The 14,324-nt window shown below is 40.9% G+C and overlaps 1 protein-coding gene across 3 annotated transcripts in view; it reads right to left on the reverse strand.

Moving 5' to 3' along the window:
* Positions 1 to 9,193: 9,193 nt before the first annotated feature.
* Positions 9,194 to 14,324, reverse strand: part of CA5A (carbonic anhydrase 5A) — a 32,709-nt gene continuing 27,578 nt past the window's right edge. For all 3 annotated transcript variants that reach the window (XM_084644982.1, XM_084644981.1, XM_084644983.1), the window contains exons 6-7: positions 12,796 to 12,951; positions 9,194 to 10,454 (exon numbers count right to left, since the gene is read on the reverse strand). In XM_084644982.1, coding sequence (XP_084501108.1) covers positions 10,275 to 10,454; positions 12,796 to 12,951 — 336 coding nt within the window. In that variant the 3' untranslated portion in view covers positions 9,194 to 10,274. The remainder of the gene's footprint in view (positions 10,455 to 12,795; positions 12,952 to 14,324) is intronic.

A 14,324-nucleotide genomic window follows, 5' to 3' on the forward strand; every position in this document is an offset into this window, starting at 1 on the left:
AAATGAGGTATTGAATAGCTACTTTTGAAAATCTTAGTAAAAGTTGAAGAAATCTGGACCAACATTTCCTTAGATTATTAAACAAAGAACTTTAAAATCAAATTTACTTTTCACTATTTGTGGTGTTTGTTTATTTTTGCACTTCATTATCCTTGGACAATGAAATTAAATTTGCTATTTTTAGTTTTGTTTATAGACACTTTTATGTATGTGTTACCGTAATCATAGAAGACAAACATTTTCACTTTCTAGTTTTCATACAGAAGTAGGATGCTGCAAAAATTGGATTGCAAACACTAGAGAAACATTATTTCTAATAAAAATGGACTGTTCTGAACAATTGAGTGAAGATATTCATACTAATGTTGTTTGTAAAAAATTTGTTTTTAACAAAACCTGAATTGACCTGCACCTTTAAATGAAATATAGATCTACCTAGTGCAGAGGTGGGCAAACTTTTGGGCCCGAGGGCCACATCTGGGTATGAAAATTGTATGGCGGGCTATAAATGCTCAGAAAATTTGGGGTTCGTGTGTGGGAGGGTGTGATGGCTCCGACTGGGGGTGCGGGCTCTGGGGTGGGGGCAGAAATGAGGAGCTCAGCGTGCTGGAGGGGGCTCTGGGCTGGGGCTGGGGTGTGGGTGGGAGGGCTCTGGCTGGGGTTGTGGGCTCTGGGGTGCAGAAGGGTGGGACCGAGGGGTTCGGAGGGTGGGAGGGGAATCAGGCCTAGGGCAGGGGGTTGGGTCACTGGAGGGGTCAAGGGTGCAGGCTCCAGGCAGCGTTTACCTCAAGCAGCTCCCAGAAGCAGCGGCGATGTGGCCAGGCAGCTCTGCACACTGCCCCGTCCGCAGGCACCACCCCCGCAGCTCCCACTGTCCACGGTTGCTGGCCAATGGGAGCTGCGGGGGCAGCGCTTGTGGCAGAGGCAGCATGCGGAGCCCCCTCTCTGTGCCTACATGTAGGAGCTGGAGGGGGGACAGGATGCTGCTTCCAGGAGCTGCATGGAGCCACGGCACATGTGGAGCGGGGTAAACCACAGACCCTGCTTCCCGGAAGGAGCTTGAGGGCCAGATTAAAACGTCTGAAGGGCCTGATGTGGCCCCTGGGCTGTAGTTTGCACACCCCTGATCTAGTGCATTTAAAATTAGCCAACTTGTGTAGGCATTGGGAAAAATAGAGCAGTTTCTTTACTGAACACTAGGTTTTGAATGCGAAGCATTTCTTGTGTAAGTTTAGACAGGCTATGTGACCCTGGGACCTGCACTGGCGGAGGGCACAGGTGGTGCCTAGAGTTGTACAGGGATCCTGTGGGCCAGATACATGCAGTTCACCAAAGGGTGGCATGTGAGGTCTTTAGCAAGAGATGGACTAGCCCCCTGGTCATCATAATCATTGTGAAATGTATGTACCAATGATATTTAAGAATTATGTAGCAATGCTGAACAGGTTCCTTTCGGGCATGTGAAACAGACCTTTATGTTCCCGTCTGATCATACATGTATTGTCCACCTCATAACGCATGTCTGTTTGCCTACTGAGCCTGATGCTAATCAAGTGATTAAAAATCAACAAGATAAAAGCCACAGGAAGAAGCAATCAGCAGGGCAGTGTCCTGTTTATGAATTAGGACTATGGGTTGTTAAATCATATCTAGGGGTATCAAGAGACACCATGGATCCTTCACTGAGGAGACAAGCTAGCAGTGTGGTTGTCTTAGGAAAAGAGCATCACACCCACCCTGGCACTAACATGGTGTAAGGACTTTGGGTGAGCTAGTTATGACAGTATCTTGTTAATTAAGTCTAGGCTTTATAATGGGTGTTATTTTATATGTAACCATTTGTTTCCAATACTTCCACTGGCTATTGCTTTGAATCTGTTTTGTTAAATAAACCTATTCTTGATTTCACTGTAAACATACCTAAGTGCTGTTTATTAAGCAGAGCAGTGATCTGAGGTAGAACTGGTAAGCTGAGGTGTACCGTTTCTTTGGAAGCAGCAGATCCTGAGAGTGGCCAGTGGAACACGGGCTCGAACACTCCAGGGAGATGCTTGCAGGGCTCAAGGGTGGGGGTGTGCCAATCACTGACCTGCAGAGTGACAGAGAGGCCTGTGAGGCCTAGAGGAGATTGCTTGTGTTGGCTGTGGCCAGTGGATTTGGGGAGGTGACCCCTGGTAGGCACAGCTGACACTTCTTCATGCTAAGGGTGGGTGGTAGCAAGGTGCCTCCCAACCTTGGGTATCCCAGAGAAGCATCACAGATGGAATAGGTTTATTGTGAACATCCACCATTAACTGGATTTGGCATTTTCTTTTAACCCCATCATCATGTGTAAGTGGTGGTTTGCAAATCCAAGTTTAAAAATAAAACACGAAACACTTTCACAGCAAGATCTTATGTGCCAGCTTCTTGCTCCGAGCACAATATTTACAGAACTGCAACCATAGGAGTTTGTGCATGAACTGAACTGCTGTAATAGATACAGCTAATCATAACACACTTCACCAGAAACTAGCAGACAGGATCCAGAATAACTGAGTCAATAAGTCAGATGGCACATCATGTCTTGTAGGGATGTACACATTTAGTTACACAGCTACATAAACAGGACCACTTGTCACTGGATTTATTTTACCATTGGTTTAGACTAAATTCTTACCTTGTGGAGTTAATCCACTTACATTAAAGAGTGCACCTTTTCCCCAAATTTTATGTCCAGTTCATTTGCATCAGTGACATTGTTTGTCCTTTATCCCATTGCCCAAAGCTTTCTTGTGCTTTCAGCGTAGGTTCCGAGAGCTCCTCCTTCATCCAAAATTTGCTCTATTTATTCTATTTCTATACAATCCTGGTCCTCTTTGGTGCACGGGGGACCTTGCTAGCCGCAGCGTAAGGACTACAGCATTTCTCCACCCTGTCAGCTAGGCATACTTATCTCTTCATAAGACCCCAGTGGAATGCTGTAGAGTGACGCTAAAGGCCAGTTCAGAGAGCTTAATACTACATTACACAACGAATTTAATCTAATTACAGAAACTGGAGTATGATATACTTAATTGGAACACTTAATTTAAGTTTACTACATCTGAAGTTGAAAAAACATTTGCTTAATTAAAATGCATTGGCAAACTTATGCTTCATCATCATGTCCCGCATTAATACTTGCCTGTTGTGTAATCAGACTCCTTTAAAAACACTGCAAAACTGGAAACCTGAAAGTATATACGCTGTACTTCCTCTTAAATAAATAGGGCGGGTCTGCTCTCATACCAGTATTTACGTGTCGTTTGGATTTTATGGTTAATTTTGCTGCTGCAAGTGCAGGTTAACAGCTCCCCTCTCTTTAGGTTAGGGATCACATGAGACAAAGTAGACTCATTCAACAATCACTGTGGCTCACTTTAAAATAGTACCTTTTGTCTCATGGATTCAGAGCTACATAGTTGCCTTATTCCTACTGCACAGGATATTGCCCATTGATTCAGAATGACCATCAGCTTCTCTTCAGGGAAAGGTCTAGTGGGAGAACAGGATCTCCCAACTCTGACATCAGTTCCTTCTGCAAGGCCCCAGTTCAGCAGGCACATGTCAAACTTTAAGCATGCAAGTAGCTTCACGGATTGCAATGGAACTATCCATATTCTTAAAGTTAAGCACATGCTTGAATACCTTTCTGGATCAGAGCCTTAATTCTCCGTAGCTCAGTTTCTTCACCTGTATAATGGGGAGAACACCAACTGCACAGGGGTGGTGTTGGAATTAGTTCATACAATGCTTTGAAGATATAAACCAATATGTAAGGGCTAACTATTTGTATTACTTCTGACTGCTAACTTATTAGGTCTCCAAGTTATTCTGCAGAATCTTTGATGATGATTTGATTAACCAATCAATCCTCCATATGTTAATACTCAGACAGGGTGAGTTTGTCACATCAAAAGGACCTCCATAAGAAAGGCAAATAATGACCTGTATCGCAAGTAAATTGGCCTTTTGGTTATGAACACACAGGTTACTTCTATCAGGAAAACTGCCTTGATCATAAAAATCAGTTAGTCTACTGTAATCAAATAAGCCAATTCTCCAGAAAACATCTTGGATATACAAGTCTATTGTGTCTAATCAATTTCAGGCAGGAACAGTTAACCAGTATCTTAAATTTCCCGCTTTCACATCAACAAATGTATGTTTAACAAAATTAATTCAAATGGGAATCCACAATATCCATATGACATCTGAATCTTAAAGGTGCTATGGTATGGCAGGGTAGGACTGAAATTTCCTCATAGATTTCCTTCACAACTTCAGCTACAACCACCCATTTACTAAACTCTCTCTAGAACACTCCCACACCAGCATCTGTGTCCAGATACCATGCTCAGCTTCAACAATGGAACTCTACAGATAACGATATATAAGAAACCCGTATATCACCACATGTACCTTCACTGATCCAGTAACCACCACAAACAGACTAAGAAATCAGTTATCTACAGTCAGACACTCAGATACTGCAGAATATGCTCTGAGGAGGAAGTCCAGGATATACACCTTGACACAGTTCAAACTACCTTCACCACACAAGGACACTCCACCAGCAAAGTAGATTCCATCATGGAACAGGCCACCCAAATATCCTGAGAGAACTTGCTTCAATACATAAATAAAATCCCCTGATTGTACAGCCCTAGTTGTCACCTACCACCCAACACTGGAGCTCATACGGGCTATGTCAAACAATTACAACCCACACTCGATGGGGATTCCAACCAGAAAAATCTTTCCTGAGCCCCCTCCTTCTGGGCTTTACACAATCCCCCAACCTCGCCATGCTCATCATCCAAAGCAAGCTCCCCACAGACCATGACACTCCATTTCGAAGCACCACCACATCCTGCCAGAACAACAGATGTGAAACGTTAAAACATATCTTCACTGCTACAGTGATCAACACTCCACAGTACACACCTTTCAAGATCCATGGTTCCTACACATGCCAATCACAACATGTGGGGTACCTCATTCAATAGCCTCTATGTGGGTGAAACGAGACAAACACTATGCTCTTGAATGATCACTTTCCTGTGTGAGTTCAAAGACAAGAATATTGTCACCTTTGGGTGAACACTTTTCCTAAAGCAAACACTCTATACCTGACCTCTCCATCCTCATCATCAAAGGAAACCTGCACAACACCTTCAAAAGATGAGCCGGGGAGTTTAAATTCATAATTCTGCTAGACACTAAAAATCATGGACTGAACAGACACACTGGATTTATGGTGTATAACAAACTCCCCCCCCCCCCCGCCATTTTTTTCTCTTTTCTGGCTGGAGAGGAGTTAATAGGGCACTTCACTTTCAATGGTCCTTTGAAATGTGTGTTAACTACTTACACCAATAAACTTGTTAGTCTCTAAGGTGCCACAAGTACTCCTTTTCTTTTTACTTATACTAAACAATCTGTTCCACCCTGTATTTAGCTGTGATACTGGGAGTAAATCTGTCACACGTGAAGAAGAGCTCTGTGTCAGCTCGAAAGCTTGGGTCTCTCACCAACAGAAGTTGGTCCAATACAAGATATCATTTCACCCTCATGGTCTTTCTAATATCCTGGGACCGACAAGTCTACACACCACTGCATATAAAGAACTGCAAAACACAAAATGTGAAGGTCAGGAAATTATGAGCTATAGCAATAATACTTAAGTATGTTCAGTGTTAACAAATATGCAATATTAAAAAAGGAACTTAGCTGACAGTTTCTTTAGGTGATATCTAATAGTAACTGATGAATGAAATAGTAGAGTAAATGGATATTCAAAATGTACAGTCCTCCTTTCACACGGCTCAAGAGGACAATGAACCATCAAATATTCTTCAGTCAGTACTGCTTCTACACAGCCAAGTTCATTGTTTCAGAATTCCAATTCCAATACAGTTCAGTAGTGTCTTTCACAGCTTCACAGATCACAAAATGTTTGACATCTGCTTACACTCTACACATGATGAACCAGTTCATTGTTAGGGAGCAATTACATTATTTTATTGAAAGAAATTTTGCAGAACTGAAAAAAACCTTAGTTACACAAATACACACGCAGATTCTCTTGTACTATTTTATTGTGTATATATGCACGAGTTGAATATTTTCAAAAAATACAGCAGCTAAGAACTTCTTTATATCAGGTAACTAAGAATAAATGCATTTATCCCAGGAGAATAAAACAAGCCTAAAATATTCCATGTTACCAGATGATTCAATAAGTAAATAATAATTATGAGCATAGGATATACTCATACATATGTTAAAATACACAGTGCAATAACTGCCAAGAAAATAAGTACAGATAATGAGGAACATAAGGTTAAAAATGAAGGCTTTCAAACTTGACAGCAAATATGAATATTAAATAAGGAAAACCACTACAATGTTAGTTACATTATCAACACCTAGGATTACCAGGAAAAAAAAGGTCCCTTAACATGAATAATGAAATTCCAGTACTCTGGTAGCAAGCAGACTTTTGAGAGATCAATTTAATCTCCCATATAGGTATGCATTTCAAGGCAAGAAGAATTCTCTTCACCAAGACTTGAGGTCAAAAACAATGCAGCTCAAGTATAAGATAAGTTAATCACACACTGAATAGTGCTCTGAGAATTCTGGAATGTAGCAAATATTTTGTTGCAAATACAGTCATTCTAACATTATGAAGCCACCAAACAGCTAGGTTTTTATCAGAGTGATATTTAACTCACAATAATACTCCCTGTGCTGAGTTTGCCATGTTACTGCGCACAAGTTTGACAGTAAGACTGGACAGGTACTGCCCTGCAGTTACAATCCTCATTTCAGCCTTCCCTATCTTAATACCACTAACTCCAAGGTCATCTTTACCCTGCAGTAAATTAGTGCCACAGAAGTCCCCTCTTCCACCAGTTCCCAGGGGTATAAGCTGCACATTTCCAAAAAAATGCGGAAACTTTTAATTACAGCTGTATTAAATAACTAAAATGGTCATCATACAAGTCAGAACAGAATTATATATTCACACCCCTTTACACTGTGCCATCTAAAGTAAGTTAAGCCTTAAGATAACTATGTGGACATCTGTCAGACTTAATGCAGCCTTGCAAAGTCATCATGAAATGTAATTACACACTATTAGCTAACACATCAAATCATTTGCTTTTTACCATGATGCTGGAGAAATGAGGGGAAAGGCTGATGTCCCTCTTGCTGCTCCTGAAAGAACAACTCTTCCTGGGTGAACACAATTTTGCAAGGCTGATATAATCACCATACATGTAAAAAATAAAAGTCAAGCTTCTACTAATTGTATGAACATGGGACAATTTACCCTGTAATTTAAATATATATTCTTTCTTTGCCACACAGACACACAAAACCATATGAACATGTAAACACAGATGCAGACACAAGTAGTTGTGAAACTGTAACAGAAAAATCCCTGTAAAAAACTTGTTTATTGTGCTAAGAAAATATAACAAGAGTCTTTAATATTGACATCTGCTTCCAGATATTTTACCCTCATCAGAGCATAGACTATCTAACTGAAATGTACCCCCTGACTGCAGCTTATCATCTGCATAGCTGGCATGTGTGCACGTTTACGATAGACCCCGAAGAACAAAATGTATTTTGCATCTATGTATATTATGAAAGCTGTATCAACTAGTGAAATAATCTTTGCAAATCAAAAGAGAACAAGAACTTGCTAATAACTCATCAAGAAAGCTAAAATGCTTAAATCCTGGGTATGAAATTATCTAAAACCTGCAAAATCCATTCCACTGCCAGTGACTTAAAAAAAAAAATTTAAACCAGTAACTAGTCAGAAAAGTAACTTAGAGAGGCGATTGTGGAGTTCTGACTTATTTCAAACTAATATTCACTCCGTTTTTCTACCATAAGTAACCATTTTACAATCACTTCTCTCCATTATACCCATGTGAATATTTTAGATTAATTTAAGATACATTCAAATAAGATAAATTCATGGAGGATAGGTCCATCAATGGCTGTTAGCCTGGATGGGCAGGGATGGTGTCCCCAGCCTCTGTTTGCCAGAAGCTGGGAATGGGAGACAGGGAATGGATCATTTGAGGTTATGTATTCTGTTCATTCCCTCTGGGGCACCTGGCATTGGCCACTGCCAGATGACAGGCTACTGGGCTAGATGGACCTTTAGTCTGACCCAGTATGGCCGATCTTATGTTCTTAAGATTTATTTACTTATAGAATCCTAGTCATCATTAGCCTTTAAATGTAAAGGCAGCAGCATTAAGATTACAGAATACCGTAGCTGGCAATTTTTAACAGTTTAAATATCACTCCCTTACTGGGAGAGTGGCCGTGATCAGGGAAGGCATAAAAGATACCTTTAAATGACTGATTCAAAGTTACTGTCATCTTCAATGTGGTTCCACTCGGAAAAGTAGTTGTAGGAATGGCATTGCTGAGCTTCATGATCACTTTCAATGAATCCAGGCCAAGCATGCTCAGTTTAAAGAGCAAAGTGATGCTTTTCCTAGCTTGTTTGCACTGTTGTTCTAGCAGTGTTGGTCCTAGGACGAGAGAGACAAGGTGGATGAGGGAATATCTTGTTATTGGACCAACTTCTGTTAGTCAAAGAGACACGCTTTCAAGCTACACTGTGAGTACCTTTCCCAGACCTGACGAGCAGTTCTCGTAGCTCGAAAGCGTGTTTCTCTCACACACAGAAGCCGGTCCAATAAAAGATATTACCTCATCCACCATGTCTCACTTTTCCTAGCTGTGAATGCAGCAAACTTCATCTCGTCTCCAAGAGTCACACTGGGATCTTTCATTCTCACGCATAATCATGCATATAAGTTGTTCTACAGACCAAATTATGGCATCAGTTACTCCTTTCAGCCCCATAATATTTAGATGATGCCCTCAGTGACATCTGTGCCAGCCACTGTTTTCAGTTACAGGTGACTGAAAGTTGTTAAACCATGCTGTTGATGATGCACAAGAAGGAATGGAATCCAGCTCAATCCCACCAAGCTGTGGGGGCTCTGAAGGGCTAACAGATGTGAAAACGCTTCAGTGCGCAGATCGGATCTGACTACACACAGGACAGCAGATCTAGGAAACGAGAAGAGCCATTTACACACTCTTGCATTTTAGAATAGACCCACACTTTAAGGCAGATGGGGAAATTTTATTCTCAAGACAAAAAGGCCATCAGCTAGAGGCAGGGTTAATGAAGGAAGCAAGGACAACACTAAGGCACTCAAATTAACTAGGCAAAAGCCCACACTCAAAATAAACAGAGCCTCCCACCCCTCCACCCCACCCCAAAGTGTTTTCGAATCAAATATGCAAACCTGAAACTCTGTCATAAGGCTCAAAATTTAGCATTGAAGGGCTAATGTACTGATCTCACTCACACCGAGTGACCTCAGTTATTGGAGTCTTTGCCATTTACTAGCTAAGGTCAAGATTTCTCATTTGTTTTCCAAAATGACTTAAACAAATCTATTCCATATAACTTCTAAGGTCTAAAGACAGACTTAGTTTCCATCAGAAATAAAGTGTTATCCATTTGTACACAAATTTCACCCACATGATGGACATTAAACAAAGTAAAATATACAAAGTAAGTGAAACATGATGAATACAGAGAAAACTATGGCTAGCAGAGGTAGATAAAAAAAGGCCATCTGGACCATACTTTAGGATCAGTACCACATTACTCAAGAAACTGTTTTCAATCTTTACAAAGTGTATCCATTTTCTTTTTGCCTATAGAACGCGGTTTTCCCCTCCTCCCACAAAGTAATCCTACAATGGACATGATCTGTTATCTATGAGAGACTTCTTTTTGTGCCCCCAGTCTGCTAGTGTTGCTCTGTTGGGGTTATTAGTTTGAACAGAAGTCTTTAAGCAAAAGCATTTCATGAGATACAAACTAACCATGACATGGGATAGGGTGGTGAAACCCCACTCCCTTATTTTGCTTTAAATTCTGAAAATAACCCGATACATGCTATGAGTTATTGCTACTTGCTTTAGAAGTTTGGTAAAAAATAAGTATGTACTGCTACAGAAAAGCTGACCCACTGAAGGTGAAATGCCAACCAGTAAATCTCAAATCCCTTCAATGACTGACCATGAAATTCTATAGCATATACACACACTACATACAGAATTTTTAAAAATAAAGTGTCTGTTACTAACTTTTAGATAGTGTAACATGTACTGTCTCTTTTTAGGCTACCCTATGGGCTACGTTGGTGGGCATGTTCGCTGGGTCTTGTTTCAATGTTCAATAGGTGGTGGTTTCGGAAGGATGAACGGACGGTCCGATTCATCAGCGGCTGAAGCGGGCGGAAGTTGTCTACCATCCTCTTTTCTTCCTGCCCAGCTGAGGTAAAGAGCAGCATTCGAAACTCCTCAAGCTGGGAATGAAAAATGGTGAATGAGTGACTTAGCAGTCAGAAGAACAACCGGAGTAAAAGGAATACAGGATCACTCAGGTTTGGAAACTATCAGAGCTCGCACTAAACTCAGGTACGGAGAGGTCTGGGCATTAACTTGCAGCATATCTTCACCACCTGCTGGTAAAGAACATGTTCTCAACTATATCAGTACAAGATATGAACTGCCAATCATCTGTCATCTTCAGGTGAACTACATCTTTATTCACTTTTTATTTCTTGCCAATCACAAAACAGCGACGAGTCCTGTGTATTCCTGGGTTGGATATGCACCACCTTTATATAAATCTTTCTGTACTTCAGCCTTCTTAGATTACATCCTGCCTGCAACTTCTGTTCTCCTAATTCAGAAACACACATGTTGATGCATGGGAAACAGTAAGTCACATGTGTTGCTGCTAGCTCTCAAAACCCAGGCATCCAGCAGATGACGTTTTTAGTAGTTTCTTTAAGCCCATAAGGGAATTAGTGTCCTGTTCTCTGTCATAAAGGATGGGATTTTTAGGGAGCGAAAGGGAAGAGACAATACAGAAGAGTCTGAATTGAAAAAGGGAACACACTACACCTCAAATTAAAGTTTTCTTCTTTGCTCTGTTATACCTTTCTCTTCCTTTCAAGTCACTCTGTAACTCTTGCATTCCCCTTTGTGTAACATAGAGCCATATGCCCATGTATACTCCTATTCTTGACAATTTGGAATTTCTGAATTTATTGTTGGACATTAACTTCCCACGGAGTTTGTATTGGGAACTGACAGTCTTGCCATGTGTCATTGTAAAACCCTCAATAACTTGGTGAAAATGAATGAATTTGCCTTCAGTGCCTCCTAAACTAGGAGGAATTGTCAGGTCAGATCATGTGTCATTCAAATGGCACATTTTCCCATTTTTCCTAGATCTGAAACAAATCACTTTAATTCAGAGTGGTAGCCGTGTTAGTCTGTATCAGCAGAAAGAACGAGGAGTATTTGTGGCACCTTACAGACGAACAAACTGTTACTCACACCTTCTTGTCAACTGTTTGAAATGGGTCATCCTGATTATCACTACAAAAGTTTTTTTTCTCCTGCTGATAATAGCTCATCTTAATCGATTGGTCTTGTTAAGAGTTGGCATGGCAACCCCCATTTTTTCATGTTCTCTGTGTGTGTAAAAATACATCTTCCTACTGTATTTTCCACTGCATGCATCTATCTGATGAAGAGGGCTTTAGCCCACGAAAGCTTATGCTCAGATAAATTTGTTAGTCTCTAAGGTGCCACAAGTCCTCCTCGTTCTTTCTGCAAACACTTTAATGCCAAAATAATTTGGCCATTCTTGATGCATGTTTGTTTGGATGGGTGGAGAATACTGAAGAGTGCCAGCAAAAATTGTAATTTTAGCCTCTTGCTGCTCCTAATCTCTGTGCCTCTCCTGCCAGTTTGGAACTTCTCCACCTCTATTTCATGCCAAAGAGCAGTATTAAACTGGCAACTTGAGGCACTACAACTAACAGCAGCAGGTAATACACAGTGACAAGAACTGGATGAATGTTAGAGCACTCAAGTATAAATATCAACCTAAAACTGCCAAGTTCCTATTTGAAGTGGCTTGTAAATAGTCCACTTGCGGGCACCCTTTTTTTTTTTTTTTTTTTCCCCCAAGACTGTCGCTCTAACCAACTATTAACAAAACAATCCCTCAAAGGGCATTAAAAAAAGCTGATAAGCTTTGAGCTCACTGCACCTTCAGCAGTCAGAAGAAACCAAAAAGCAATTAGGGACTCTCCCCTTTTTTTTTTAAATATATCCTTGGAACCTTGCACAAGGGGAAGGGAAGGAAGGGTGTGTATCCCCAGTGCTCTGTAGAGGATTCTGGAAGTTTATAATACAAGTGCCTGGATTCCATGAGCATGTATAAGCAACGCTCACTGCCACAGGAAGACACTGAGGGCAAGAACTTTGCAAGACTCGTAAAAGAATTAGACATTTCTCTGGATAGTTAACACTATCAAAAAATTTTGAAGAGCTATTAAACGTCATGCTTAAGCCAATTTCTTAGGTCAGGATGAGACCTCTTTATGGGGCAGATTATCCCACATCTGCTACTGTGAGGCTCTTATACCTTACTCTGAAGCATCTGATGCTGGTCCCTGTCAGACACAGGTTACTAGACTAGACAGACCTTGGGCCAGGTGGCAATCTCTATGTCCTCCGCCTTACTGGTAAGTAACTTCTCTTTCTGTGGAGTGTTTATTTCCCCCTCTATCCCAGCAGGCAATAAACCATCTTTATTAAAAAGCAAACTATTAGCATGATAAATACCTGATTTTGATCAACTTCTATTGGTGTCTTCTTAATAATCCAGGTGACAGATTCAGTAAGTGGTGGAGTGGTCAAAGATCCATCATAGGTCCAATAATCTGGGCATGATGGCACCAAACAGGAGGGGTCAAAGACATCAAACTCAACAATTGCATCCTAGAATCCAAGAAAATTCATGTATTAAATATTTTAACTTCTGAAAAAAAACCTAGAGGATATATTTGAAAAATCTAAACAGTGATAAGATTAGGAACAATACAATTTGTTATTATTGATTAAATGCTGTCAATATTATTATTGAGCAACCGTAAAAAAAAAGTTAAGCACTTAAGTCCGCTTTCAAAAGTCCTGAGTGTGCTTTGACTTCAATCACAGGAGCAGAATGCTCAGTCTTTTGGAAATCAGGCCACTTACTTGGGAACCTAAAAATAAATACCTATTTTAAAAAATGTCAGCCCAAGATTATTTCAGTTTTATATGCTGAATGTGTATACACTCAGAGTTGAGCATTCTGTAGAATGTTCTTTTCAATGCACTGGAAGTTCTCTCTGAGCATGCTTGGTCAACATTTATTCAGAGGGGCTTTCATGGCATAAAATATATATATAAATATTTTTTTTCTCTGGAGAAAATTCTCTCTTAGAGGGTCTATTACAGGAAGAGATGAGGAGAGATTAATAAGACTGTGACTTTTCAGCTTGGAAAAGAGATGCCTCAGGGGGCATACGATAGAGGTCTATAAAATCAAGACTGGTGTGGAGGAAGTACATAAGGAAATGTTATTTACTCCTTCTCATAACACAAGAACTGGGGGTCACCAAATGAAATTAATAGACCGTAGGTTTAAAACAAACAAAAGGAAGTATTTCTTCCCACAATGCACAGTTAACCTGTGGAACTCCTTGCCGGAGGATGTTGTGAAAGCCAAGACTATAAGAGGGGTAAAAAAAGAACTAGCTAAATTCATGGAGGATAGGTCCATCGATGGCCGATGGCCATTAGCCAGGATGGGCAGGGATGGTGTCCCTAGCCTCTGTTTGCCAGAAGCTGGGAGTGGGCAACAGGGGATGGATCACTTGATGATTACCTGTTCTGTTCATTCCCTCTGGGGCACCTGGCATTCGCCACTGTCGGAAGACAGGATACTGGGCTAGATGGACCTTTGGTCTGACCCCGTATGGCCGTTCTTATGTTCTAAGAGTGATTGCAAGTCATTGGGTTGATATATTTTCAGTACTCTAGGCGGCAGGTCAGGCATGGGTCAACGTAGGCTCAGGTTCAATGACATTTGCAAGAGGGACTGGAAAACTTTCAGTGTTGACACTGCGAGCTCGAAAGGCACAGCTAGCAACATACTACACTGAATCACTGCACTATATCAGAGAATCAAAGAGGTCACTGATAAAATGCGTAAACAGCACAGAGCCAAGAACCAATCCTTGCAGGACCCCACTGGAAACACACCCGCTTAATAAAATCACCCTTAATATCAGCTTCCTGACTGCGAAAGTAGGGGCTGCAGAGACTTC

The sequence above is a fragment of the Lepidochelys olivacea genome (assembly GCF_965140295.1).
Source record: "Lepidochelys olivacea isolate rLepOli2 genome assembly, chromosome: 12".
In the NCBI taxonomy this organism is placed as follows: Eukaryota; Metazoa; Chordata; order Testudines; family Cheloniidae; genus Lepidochelys; species Lepidochelys olivacea.